This window comes from Marmota flaviventris, chromosome 6, assembly GCF_047511675.1.
Source record: "Marmota flaviventris isolate mMarFla1 chromosome 6, mMarFla1.hap1, whole genome shotgun sequence".
NCBI classification, from domain to species: domain Eukaryota; kingdom Metazoa; phylum Chordata; class Mammalia; order Rodentia; family Sciuridae; genus Marmota; species Marmota flaviventris.
The window spans coordinates 34,741,627-34,756,326 of NC_092503.1; the positions used below are offsets into that span (position 1 = coordinate 34,741,627).

A 14,700-nucleotide genomic window follows, 5' to 3' on the forward strand; every position below is an offset into this window, starting at 1 on the left:
AGTATTCTTGCTTAAGTTTAATCAGCTGCATTTTCCCTCAATCTTACTGTCCAGTCCTTTGTATTAAATACCCAAACTTTAGTTACCATCTTATAACCAAGACTAGCCTCACACCTACTACTTCACTCAGTGTTGAGTTTTGCTTGAATTTATGCTCAACTTTGATTTCCTTCCTTGGTCTGATACCTAGAAAATTCCCTTTCTTTAATGAATCAAAGTGTTTTAAAATTCATTTGCTATGTTATGGAGCTTATCTAGGTGTTTAAAATAGCAGAAATGTGAAAGGTGTCATCTACATAAACTCAGTGTGGCATTTAAAGTATCAGTCATTTAAAATTAACACTAGAAAAAAAAATTAGTCCCAAGACTTCATAAAGAAGCATTTCAATAAAACATCTTCATACTTGAGATATTTCTTTCTAATGAAATTACAAAAAAAAAATAAAAATTCTCATTATCTTATAGTATAAGGAAATAGGTATGCATGTGCTTAATAGTTAATGTTCATGTTGGAGATGATACTTATAGAGATTATTTTACATGTAATTTTTATTCTATTTATAAGTAAATACTTATTTAATATTACTAAATTTGATATCAATAGTATATGCACATGAATACACACACATATTCTTCCTATTCAGTCAAAAATCTATAATTTATATGAATTCATGTCTCAAATATTTTGCTTCTTAAATAGCTTTTTGGTCCATGCTGCTTTAATGATCAGTTGACACACTGTGACAAACCATGTTTTCATGAAACAGAAGGAAATATCACTTTTCTCTCTACATTAGTACGTATTCCTTTCAGTATTGAAATTGTATGTGTGATTTGCTGAAATATTTAGCTTTTATTATTCTTGTAAAGAAGAAGCAATAGGGTCTCAATTACAGTATGTTGTGATAGAATTCATTATAATATATTGTGATATAATTATTATGATATATATTTGTGATCTAAACTGCTAGAACAAATAGTCTGTGATCTTTATGTAGATATTTTGTGAAACTTGTTTTCTACAAGTTTTTATTTCCCCCAAATTGTTTTTAAGAACAGAGAGTCTACTATTTAAAATATCATCTGGCTGAAAGACATTTCTTTTAATGATGCTATTTACTTAATTTTTCAATCTCTTTTATGATTTCTTAATTGCTATTTATTGTGCATTTTAATTGTCTGCACAGAGCTTCAAGTGTCTTCGTGGGAGGCATTTTTCTTATTAGGATGGTAATCACTTCTCAGTACAACATTAATTCAGGCAAAGAGCTGGCACATGGAGCCCAAGGAGCTTTCCTTGGGAGCTCTGCTAACACTACAGCTCCCTTATTCTAGCCTTTCTGAGTGATTTCCCAAGGAAAATTAACAAAATGAGGTCTACCTCCCTCACTTTTGTGATTCTTTCCTTGAGCACACCATCAGACCATCAGTCTATAAATGCTTCCTGTATTCTATAGATTCAGGAAATTTCTCTTCGATTTTAAGCCTAGCCTTACCTGTCATTTATTTGCACAAGTGGTAAAGATTAGAGATTTCTATGGAGTTTGGGGAAAAGAAAATAAAGCACACACAAAATTCGTTTCAGTACATATCAGCGAAGAAGCACTAAAAGCCTGTAAGATTGCAACACCCCCCCACCAAAAAAAAAAAAAAAAAAAAAAGCATTCAGGATGGACAGGGGAAATGTCCTTAAGCAAGTAATCACTCACAGACTGCTATCCAACCTTGGTCTATGAGAGCAATTTTTCATTTTAGATAACATTGGAGTAAAACGTATTGAATCTAGAAAATTTACTATCTTCCAGTACATGACAACTTTTTACCATGGCCTCATGGACTTTTGCTTCCTTATGTAGATAGCAAGTTGTCCAAGTGTTCCAAGTTCAATAGCCCAAGATAGGCACCTAAATAGCCCCTGATAAAACAGATGCATTCTAAATGCAACCATTATAATTTTTAGCTTTATATTTTAGATATGCCTTTTTCAAAAAAAAATATATATATATATATATTTAGCATTAAATGAATATTTGCTACTAATATTAATATTAAAACTAAGATTTTCAACAACTCACTGTCTACTTCTTATAATGTTGTCATGGCTTAATGTTGGTATTCACACATACAAGGATATACATCTATCAGCCATAACCACGTAATATTTAAAACTTTCTAGAAAAGACTAATAAACTAGTAAGGCTAGTAAGCCTCCATCTATGATTGAAAAAAATGAAAAAAAGTAGTAATTTTTATTTTTGTATCATTACGGCATACTGATTTTTTTCAAAGAATTGTTCACTCTCTTACCTACTGTAGCTATACACTGATCAGAACATTATGGAGCTGATTATTATAGATGTAAATGTAAATGTCTTATTTTAGATTTGAGCACTCCACACTGTTCCTTCTATGTGTATAAGCTGCAGGTGTAGTGCATCCCTTTGAGTGTACATGATGAGCTATTAGCTGAGCATGTACAACAAATAAAATTTCATTTCTAAAAGTAGTCTTAGGAGAAAATATTGAGTCTTTAATCAATTCCACTAGGTCTTCTTATACTTTTGGTAATTAAACTGAACAGTTGAATATGGTGAGAATATTAAGACCTATCTGGGTTCAAAATTCAGAGGATTATTTAAAAATCCAGAATGAAACCCTTGACAGAATTTTTAAAGTATTACATGCGAAGAAACAGATTTGAATATATTGTGGTTTTAAAGAATTGCTGTATCTAGTGCTGTGTATTTTTCAATTAACAGAGAAGAAGGGCAATGGGGGAAGCCTTTTGGTTATAATATGACACAGACTGTTAAGGTGACTTATCTTCTGTATATTTGTAGTTTTTAGATAAATGACAGATGACTTATAAATATCTTGCTGCAGTGAACCCGATAAGCATTTAAGGACACTTATAAAAGTACTACATATAGAATAGATGGTGGATATTATCAGGAGAAGTTGTTACAATTGCTTAATGCCAGCAGACATAACAGAGGAGCCAAAGAAAATCACCTCTGTCTTGACCGTGGAACATTACTAGAATAATCTATGTACCTTGCAGTTGCAGGGACCAAAACAAGGATCCTCATTTGTGCTCCCTGAGCCACTGCAGTTACAGGGTTTGCAGTCTGGGTAACCCATGTAGCCCCTGGCACACCGATCACAGCTCACTCCTCCAAAGCCAGTTTTGCAGTGACAGGATCCAGGTGCCAGACCTAAGGAAAGAGGCACCACATATTTTAAAAACAAATACATAATTTGGATTCTCAAAGCTTTCTTACAGTAATCTTTAGGAGCTGATTTTGACACAAACATTAGATTCTTGATGTCCATCAATAGTTATAGCTATTGGGTACCAAATTCAAAAGGAAGTTTGCTACATTTATCATAATCTGCAACTTCTAAATACCTTTCAAGAGATTAAGGATGAAAAAAGATAGATGAACTTTCAAACTACTACATAAACCATCCACCAAGGCTATAGTAAAATTATAACAATAGTCAGAATATAGCAATTTCCACACAATCTTAGGTAATGAGACTATACTGGGAAGAATAAGTATTAACTTGTGCATCCTAATAGATCAAGAAACCTACCCCATCACACTAACACAAGATGGGCAAAGGCCTTGAGAATGAAAATATGGTACTTAAGACAACAATTCAGGAGTGATGGTCTAAAGACAATGTCATGGTCGTGTTACTGAAGAAAAGACTGAAAGTATTCATGGAAATAGATATTTTGGACATACAAATAAATAGAAGAGGGATATACATGCAGCTTAAAATTCCATTTTTATTTTTTATACAGAGAAAAATAAAGTATAAATTTTATCTCCATGAATGCCCTTAGAATCTTCTTCAGTAATACCATCAGTGATATTGCCTGCCCTTCATGTCTTTGATTAGAAAAATATAAAAAATGCCAAACAAATATATACAGGTAATAGACCTTCAAAATTCAGAAAAGTTAAGAGCAAATTAAGAAAATATAGTCCATGCCAAAAAAAAAAAAAAAAGAGGCGAGGAAGAAAACAATAACAATAATAAAAAATCCTAGGTCCTATATAAGTTAAGAAGTCATATCAGAGAATCTCATACAAATTCAAAGCTTCTGAAAGGGCAACCCCACACAAGCATGAACATACATATATCACAACACCAACACACACATACGATACATACCTATAAAATATTTTAGAAAATGAAACTTCAATGATTAGCAAACTGCAGAATCAGACTCAGGTAACAATGGCACTACTAATATATACAGAATATAAAGTAATCATATTTAAAATGTTTCAAGATATAGTATTAATATCAGTGAAAGAAAAGAAATCATTCAGAAACAAAATATGGATGGAAACTTTCCTTATAAAACACCAAAATCATTTGCGGATAGATTAATCAATTAGGTATTATAAAAGGAAATCATAAATGAAGGAAATAAATACATTCATCTAATTTGGGGATACAATAGCGCTAAGATTATAAAGGGTAGGAAGAAACTCAGTTTAGAAAAACATTTAAAATATAATAATCTCACATAGTGTCATTATTGTAGCTAAAGACGATTATCTGAACTCTGAGAGATGATTATATAAAGATTATTTAAGTACTGTATGTTAGAAATTCTTATGAACACCAGTGAGACACAGAAATTGTTTATAACAAATAGGACCTATTATTATTTTTAATATTTAAAGGGCTTTTAAAAATCTTAAGACTACCTTACACTGACAGAAAACAAAGAAAACAGATAATTCACAAAAGAAACATTTATATTTTATTAGTAATCAAATTAATGCCAAAGAGGCAGTGGAATATATTTTCTTTTACTGCTTAGTGACACAATTTGATAAAGTAGTTCAAACCATTAGACTACATCTTGGATTCTTTCCTAAAGAGATCATGAAATCAGACCAAGTCTGAAGGTAAAGTGTATTACAAGTGTGTGACCAATTTTACAACTCAGGTCTGTACTGAATAATATGCATCTGATATTAATGCCAATGATGATAATAATGCCAATCTTGATTATGCTTACATTTTTAAATTATAATAATTAATTACTAATCTAAAGCCACAAATATAACTTGGTAAAATCTTTGAAAAGATAAGTGTGTAATTGGCATACCTGGCAAGGCACGGTGTAAGGATGATACTTTTCTGATCTGTCATTGTAGGACCTCATGATAGAGTCAAAATTCAAAAGGTTATAAAATATTTAAGCTTTCTATTTATCATAATGAAGATATTTAGGAGAAATATATATTAAAAAGGTATGGATAGTGGATAAAAGGTAGGTGGTATGAATAACACAGTTCATTGCATTTCAATATGGAATCAATATGCAATATGTTATATTGACAAAATGCTTGAATGGGAATATTGTTTAGATACTGGAAGTAATTTACAGGAACTGAAAAGGAGAAAAAACTCAATATGGTTAAATTTGGAAAGAAGACCGGAGGTAAGGAGATCAACAAGGACACTATTGCCTGCTATTTTATTCCCTTCCTTTTAAATCATGCACCACATATTCTTTCAATTGAAAAATAGTTATATACAATGGTGTTCATTAAATAATTGGTTATAATACACAAAAATTGGAAATAATAATGTCTACATTAAATTCAGTAGGTAATTGTGGTATAACCATATTCTAATGTATTATTTAGGTGCTGAAAACAGATTTTAGAGAAGGTTTTGGTGATTATAAGAAAACTCATATGTAAAGTAAAAAGAAGCATTATAAAAAATCTCTATACATTATGACAAAACCATGCAAAATGTTAATAGTAGTATCTCTGCTGAATTTCCGCTGCATTGTAGTTATTTTCTTACATTTTTACATAACTTTTTCAACAATGATATACTTATTAAAAGCATGCAGGAGATAAATGATATTGCTGAAAATAACACTGTGACTTTGTTGTTAGTGAAACAAAAAAGAAAAGAAAAAGGAAAGGGGTCTTAAAATGAAAAGTGACCTCAGTAATCATTACTAGAATATTAAAACACATTAGCTTTTAATCTTTGAAGATTTAAGACTGCATTTAATGCTCAAATTGCTAAGCAAGTCTGCAGTCTTATAAAGAAAGTAGGTAGGCTGAACTATACCAGAGAAACACTGCCAGTCTTTCTACTCTAAAGTCATTAGAGGGGAAAAAAAACCTACATTGTAGCCATGATTTATTTTAGTCTTTCCAAAGAAGACAAGAATTCACTCTTTGAGATATAAAGAAATAGCTACAGATACATTTTACGAATTTCCTACTTAAACTTGGCAAATGACTACCCTAGAAGTAGCTCCCAAGCATTTTATACTAAGGAGTTAGGTTGGCATTTGATTCCTTGAGGTTTGGAGTTCATTGTGGATTTTATTTCCCAAAGTATTTGGCTTAAGTGAACATCAGCCTCTTTCCCTTTGACTCATGACTACTATCTTTTATAGCTCTTTATGTACACTTCTTGCTTTCCGTATTATTGCTTCCATTTCACTATATGCTCTTCCCTGTTTTCTTTCCATTGTAGCATACACACCCTTCAGTGAATGCTGTCATTTTACACTAGCAGCCACAGAGGCTACAAAACTATCTAATAAATAATGAGACACACAAAATAATGTAGAGACATCACCCACTTGTGATTGAGTCACAGTCTCTCCCTGTTTCTCTACACATGCACACATACACACACACACACACACACATTCACACAGTCACACACACAAAGAGTCATGCACTGCATGTCATTTTGGTCAAGGAAAGACCACATATACTATTGATGTCGTGGTTTCATAGCATTATATTGCCTGATAAAGTTTTAGTTTGTACAAGTATATTCTAGGACATTTATACAACAACAAAATCACCTAATGACAAGTTTCTCAGAATTTATGCCATTGTTAAGAGACACATAACTCTGCAAGTGTGTCTATATCCGTGTGTGTGTATGAGTATCTTTCCATATATAATAAATATATAAACAAATGACTAAACTCTTCTTGCTTTTAAGAGATTATAATTTCACATAAAACTAATTTTTGACACAACAAAATCTGTTCCCTGCAGGGAAAACTGATACATTGATAAATTGAAGGATGTACATCATGTGAGTGGAATTCACTGTGAGTTGTTCTGAAAATGCTGGAGGCTGGCCTTCCCTGTGACTTCCTAAGGGCAGTGGCTCTCTGCGGCTCTCACCTCGGCGAGCGTATTTCTCATCCTTGACACAGACTTCAGTCAGGGAACCCATGGGATCACAATGACAAGGCTGGCATGGTCTTGGATAATTTGGTGATACCTAATAAAAATATTAAAATATTTTTCATCACATGTAATAAAAACAGCAATATTTTTCATTTCAGCCACTTTTAAGGACAAACTGGTTTTAATAATACAGAATAAACTATTTTGAGAAAAATTACAAGAAATGAACTTTAGTACACATGCTATTTCTAAAATCAAGTTCTTCTAACTCTATCCATAGAGAAGATGATACAATAAACTTGTTGGTTACCTATATTCAGCAGTTAAATATCATCTCTTTTAATCCATTGTTGAATTTTGTAGAGGAAATCCCTGATAAAGAGACTTTAAAAACTATGCATTTAAGGATGCACCTCTTTTATCACCACAGTATTGTCAACATAACAGAGAAAAATAACAATGATATTTATTGGGTATATTCTAATATATATTTTATAATGAGGCCTTCCTGACTGTTAGGCTGCGTAACCTGAGAGGAAACAATGTGACCTGGGTCATTAGGAAAACTTCAGATTATATCCCAGTGTGACCACTTACTGGCTGTGAAGCTGTGTGTGATTTATTTACTTTCTTGTAATATAAGGGTAATAAAAACAACTACAGTGATGTTACATAAATCAAAATTAAAAGGAATAATATATAAAAATCTCATAAGAGTCTGGCATGTATTAAATGATTAATGTAACTACTAACTTTTCCTGTTAGAATATCTTAATGAAATAAACCTAGACTACATTCATATACTATATATGAAACATTTGTTTTCCAGATGGAATAGGAAAATAATAAAAATACCTAAATTAGTTGTCCAGAAAATACTGAAATGCTACTAAATATATATGTAAACATTTTCCACCAATAAAATATACCTTTCATATATATTTGTAATTAAACTTAATTCATTTGCTAATATAAATCAGAATGTTAAAATCACAGTTGCTTACTCATGTGATTGAATATGAATCAGATAAGATCACAGAGCAGTTCCAAAATCATCATTTGCTTTAGACTCATTCATTCTTTTCCCATTTTGAAGTAAGAACTGCATAGCTAATATAAGAGTCATGGTCTCTACCTGAAATGAGCTTGCAGGGGTTACAGATGTGAAAGACTGGGGTTGAAGAAAATATACACAGTGATAAAAACGACAAACAAACAGAACCTTATTGAGAAAAAGAAGAAGGATACCACTATAACACAATAAAGTCAAATAATATTTTCCAAAAAAAACAGGGACATTTAAAGTGGAGTTGGATATATGAATACATGAGTAAATAATTTGAAAGAGGTCTTTCTATCCAGAAGAACTATCAGGGCACTAAAACAAAACAAAACAAAGCACACCCTCAGTAGCATATTACCAAAAAATTCTATTGAATAAAATTTAGACTCATAAATATGATTTATGATCTTAATGATGAGCTTTAGTAAACTAAGCCCTTTTAATTCATTATCATGTCTTGTGATAATTGGAAGAATATAAGTGAATCAGATTGTTCAGGAAAACTTCTAATTTATGAGATTCTATAAACATATCTACTTTACCTTGATTTTTAATTTTATTAAAGTAATAATTTTGATTCATAAATGGCTTTTTAAGTAAATATTGTTTTATATGTATTTCATATACAAAATATATGAATTTATAAATAAAATGTGCATTGTTTAGTCAATAAATCTAAAATCAAATTTAAGACAATTTTAAGATGATCATAGAAATAAATTACTTTACTTATAAGTTTCAATACATAAAATTTTATTTCTGCCCAAATATTAAGTGCTTGCAAAATATGTGTTTTTTAAAAATTTAGTTTAGCATAAGTATTTTTATAAGTATCAAAGTACCAAACCCTAGTGGCAGATTCATTACTTGACTTTTAATAAAAACTTGATCAACCTTGTAGTTCCAATTATGGCAGTGTCTTACATGGGGCAACACACAATCAGAGGACAAGCTTGAATCTTGAGGATGTGTAAGAACAATTGAAAACAGGCAAAAACTGGAAGAATTTGATGTTTTAAGGGGAAAAAATTGTACAGAAGAAGATCCATATTAACAGAGGGACAGAACCAAAATCTATATATCATTATCCCACAAATGCTTAACTAATCCATTATTAAAGATGCTTCAAGAAAATGCCAAGGAATTAAGTAAAAAGCAATGACCAGAAAGCTGAATCACCTGAGCAATTTTCAGGTGCAGCATATCATAAAATAATCAGAAGTTGGAGTTTAAATCAACATGGTTAGATGAACACCTTGAGATTCCATCAAACTGACCAAGCAAAGGGTAAAAACAAGCCTCACAATTTCCAGGTGTTATATGGTGCACTGACTACCAACTAGGATACAACTGAAAATCTTCAGAGGAAGGTAACAAAATCTAGGCTCTTTACATTGTGTTATCCAAAATGTCCTATGAAAATAAAATTATTAGTTCTAAAAGAAACAAAAAAATGTGATCATTGCTTAAGAAAAAGAAGTCAATAAAAGTAGACCTTGAGGTGACTCAGGCATTTAAATTGACATACAAAGAAGTCAATACAGGTACTGCAAGTATATCCAACATAAAATAAATGATATTTACAATGAGTGAATGCATGGAGTATTTTAGTAGAGAAACAGAAACTGTAAGAAACTTGAGAACTCCAGATAGCTGAAAATTAAACATCTCAGTTTTAAAATTCACTGGATATACTTAATGCCAGTTAGAAATGGCAGAAAGAAAAGTGGCAATTTAATGGCTTAACATCAGATATATTAAACTATCAAATCTAGAGAACAGGAAAAGATATATTTTTTAAGAAATTAGCATCAGTGACCTATAGGATATAACCAAGTAAGCTAAATATATATAGATGGAGTCCTAGAAGTAAAGGAGAAAGAATGAGTCTTTATTTTTTAAAGAACTAATGGCCTAAAATGTACTAAATAGGAAATAAAAATCTCAAGAAAAACAAATAGACAAAGGATGATTGCATTCTCATTAAAAAAATTCAGAAAAGGTACTACATTAAAGTTCTGAAAAAAAACCCATTTCTGTAACTATGATGGAAGTAAAGACATTTTCAGATATCTTTAAGTAAAATATCTTAAAAGATAATTTATAACTAGTAATTCTGTAGAAGAAGTTACTCAGGCAAAGGACAAATTGACAGGGTAGAATTGAAGGTTATTATAAATGGCACATGTATATATATGTTCATGTGTGTGTGTATGTGTGGATGTATATGTGTGTGTATGTGTATACACACATATAAATATGTGTATATGTATAACACACATTTTAACTGTAGACTGTGATGTGTGTCAGTGTATGTATGTATGTATGTATGTGTGTATGTGTGTGTATATATTTGTAAAATTCTTTTTTCTTCATTTCTTTTTTAAAAACACGAATCGAAACAAAAATTACAATATTGTACTGTGGGGCTTACAAGCAATAAAGGAAAATAAAAGCCCCAAAGAGAGGCATAGATTGAACTATGCTATTGCAGTTTTCCTAACTGTATGTGAAATATCATATTAGTTACTCTGATAAGATAGTGCTAATTTAAGAATATATGTATTACAATCACCATAGCATGAACTTATAAAAAGATAATACACAAGGTTATAGCTAAAAAGATGACAGAAGAAGTAAAGTGGAATAGTGAAAAATAGTTGTGTATAACACAAAAGACAACAGGAAAAAATGTAGGCTAAGAAGTTTCTGAGACAAAAACCACATAGCAAAACCTATCCATAATAGTAACTATGTTGTATACATGGAATAAACAACTTAAAAAGTGCAATTGTCAAGATAAAAACACCCACCTATATAATTATTTATAAGCGATCTACTATTTTTTATTAGCAGAAACACACTTTTTATTGATTCATTTTAGTTATACAGGAATCTACTTTTAAATGAAGATACCAATAGGTTGAAAGTAAAAAATCAAAAACATATAAATGCAGAGTAAGCATAAGAAAGCTGTTGTAGCTTTATTAATTAGAGACAGAGTTGATTTTATGACCAAAAGTTTTACCTGAGATTAAGTAGAAATCTTCATAATTATTAAAATGTCTACTTATAAGATATAAAATGTAAAGATATAAAAATTTTGAAATGTGACTGCACCTAATAACAGTACTTCAAATACATGAAGAAATAGTAAAAAAAAATATATGAAATGCAATCATAAATTGAATGGATCTATATGTGCAGAAGTCAAAAATATCAGGACAAACTATTTCAGGTACACATAATCATTTACCAAGAGACTATGCACTGAGCCACAAATAAGTATCAATAAACTTCCAGAGTTTGGCATCTTAACTACTACATTCTCAGATAATATGATATTCAGTGTAGATCACAATAAATATATGATTTATTGAGAAAGACTAAATATTTGGAAATCAAACAACTAACATCCAAATACTTGGAAATTAAATTTTTAAAAAATGAAATCTTGAGAATTAGAAATCATTTTAAATAAATAATAATGTATATAAAGCATTTCTGAAATTATGGGAAGCAGCTAAAAGTACTTACTAGAAGAAAATATATATCTGAATATGTATATTATAATAAAAATGGCTTCAAAATAATCTGTTTCTTTGTTGTTAGGTAGTAAGATAATAAAAAATTGAAAACTAAAACACGTTAGAGGAATAATATAAGTATTGTAAAAGTAGAAATCAATAAATATAGAAAAAAGTTAAAAAAATTTTGAAAAACATTTAGAAAACTGATAAACCCCTATCAAAACTGATCAGAAAAAAAAAGGAGAAAAATAAAATTCAAACTTTTAGGAATTAAGGAAGTGGTGTCAGTATACATACTCTAGAATTTAAGAAGAATAAGGGGATATTAAGGAAAAATATTTTATCACAAAATTTGACAACTTATCTAAATTAAACTAATACTTGGAAAACGTCAATGTATCAAAACTGATCCGTGGACAAAATACAAAGTGTATATAGTTTTATACCAATAAAAATTAATTTCATTACCACATGTTTTTCTACAAAGAAAACAAAAAGCTTAGATAGTTTTAGTAGGGAATTCTGTTCTAAAAATATAAGAAACATTTAAAAACAATTAATACCACTTCCTTAATTCCATTTAATTTCAATCTTACATGAGTAATTTTAGAAATCATAGAATAAGGAAACATTTTCAAATTCATTTTTTGAGACCATTGTATGCCAATTCAAAAACTGACAAAGGCATTACAAAAGAATTAAACTTTAGAATGATATGCCTTATACAAAAATATAAAAATCCTTAATTAAGTAAAATCATCTAATAAATAAAGATTATATTTCATAATCAGGTGGTATTTACCCCATAAATGCAAAGTTGGTTCAATATTTTAAAAATCAATGCAGATTTACCACATTAACATATAAGAACAATTAGATTTATTTCACTGGATACAGAAAAGCATCTGATAAAATTAAATAACTTTTCTTTAATTTATTTCTTTAGCATTCTGTAGTTTTCATTGCAGAGGTTTTTCATCTCTTTCATGAAGTTGATTCTCAAGTATTTTATTTATTTTTTTGAGGTTATTTTAAATGGAGTGGTTTTCTTTCAGAGGATTTGTCACTCATGTACAGAAATGCCTTTGATTTATTGGTGTTAATTTTATATCTTACTACCTTGCTGATTTCCTTTATTAGTTCTAAAAGTTTTCTGGTGGAGTTTTTGGATCCTCTAGGTACAGTATCACGTCATCAACAAACAGTGATAATTTGAGTTCTTCTTTTTCTGTCTATATCCCTTTAATTTCTTTCGTCTAATTGCACTGGCTAGAGTTTCAAGAACTATGTTAAATAGAAGTGGTGGAAGAGGGCATCCCTGCTTTGTTCCAGTTTTAGGAGGAATGTTTTCAATCTTTCTCCATTTAGAATGATGTTGGCCTGGGGATTAGCATAGATAGCTTTTACAATGTTCAGACATGTTCCTGATATCCTAAGTTTTTCTAGTGTTTAGAAGATGGAAAGATCTCCCGTGTTCTTGGATAGGCAGAATTAATATTGTTAAAATGACCATACTACCCAAAGCACTACAGAGATTCAATGCAATTCCAATCAAAATCCCAGTGACATTCCTCATAGAAATAGAAAAAGCAATCATTAAATTCATCTGGAAAATAAGAGACCCCAAAGAACCAAAGCAATCTTTAGCAAGTAAAATGAAGCAGGTGGCATCACTATACAAGACCTTAAACTATACTATAGAGGAATAGTAACAAAAAATGGCAAGGTATTCACACCAAAATAAACCTGTAAACCAATGGTACAGAATAGAAGACACAGATACAAATTCACATAATTATAGTTATCTCATATTAGACAAAGGTACCAAAAACATATATTGGAGAAAAGATAGCCTCTTCAACAAATGGTGCTGGGAAAACTAGAAATCCATATGCAACAAAATGAAATTAAACCCTTATCTCTCACCATACACAAAACTCAACTCACAGTGGATCATGGACCCAGGAATTAAACCAGAGACTCTATGTCTAATAGAAGAAAAAGTAAGCCCTAATCTCTATCATGTGGAATTAGGCCCCGACTTCCTTAATAAGACTCCTATAGCACAAGAAATAAAATCAAGAATCAATAAATGGGATGAATTCAAACTAAAAAGCTTCTTCTCAGGAAAAGAAACATCAGTGAAGTAAAAAGAGAGCCTGCAGAATGGGAGCAAATTGTTACCACATACACATCAGATAGAGCACTAATCTCCAGAATACATAAAGAACTCAAAAATCTTAACAGCAAAAAAACAAACAAACAAACAAACAAACAACAACAACAACAAAAAATAACCCAATCAATAAATGGGTCAAGGAACTGAACAGACACTTTGCAGAAGAGGATATACAATCAATCAAAAATATATGAAAAAATGTTCAACATTTCTAGCAATTAGAGGAATCCAAATTAAAACTACTCTAAGATTTCATCTCATTCCAGTCAGAATGGAAGATATTAAGAATACAAACAACAGTAAGTGTTGGCAAGGATATGAGGAAAAAGCACACTCATACATTGCTGGTGGGACTGCAAATTGGTACAGCCAATATGGAAAGCACTATGGAGATTCCTTGGAAAACTTGGAATGGAACCACCATTTCACCCAGCTATCCCACTACTTCCTTGGTTTATACACAAAAGACTTAAAAACAGCCTACTACAGGGACACAGCCACATCAATGTTTATAGCAGTCCAATTCACAGTAGCAAAATTGTGAAACCAATTTAGATAGCCTTCAGTAGATGAATGTATAAAGAAAGTATGGTATATTACTCAGCATTAAAAGAAAATACAATCATGTCATTTGCAGATAAATGGATAGGGTTGGAGAATATTATGCTAAGTGAAGTAAGCAAATCCCAAAAAACCAAATGCTGAATGTTTTCT

The 14,700-nt window shown here is 30.6% G+C and overlaps 1 protein-coding gene across 1 annotated transcript in view; it reads right to left on the minus strand.

Annotated features, from left to right (window-relative positions):
• Lama2 (laminin subunit alpha 2) overlaps positions 1-14,700 on the minus strand; it is a 571,380-nt gene that overhangs the window by 327,011 nt on the left and 229,669 nt on the right. Inside the window, exons 9-10 of the mRNA XM_071613037.1 lie at positions 7,209-7,308; positions 3,055-3,215 (exon numbers count right to left, since the gene is read on the minus strand). Of these exons, the coding sequence (XP_071469138.1) occupies positions 3,055-3,215; positions 7,209-7,308 (261 nt within the window). The remainder of the gene's footprint in view (positions 1-3,054; positions 3,216-7,208; positions 7,309-14,700) is intronic.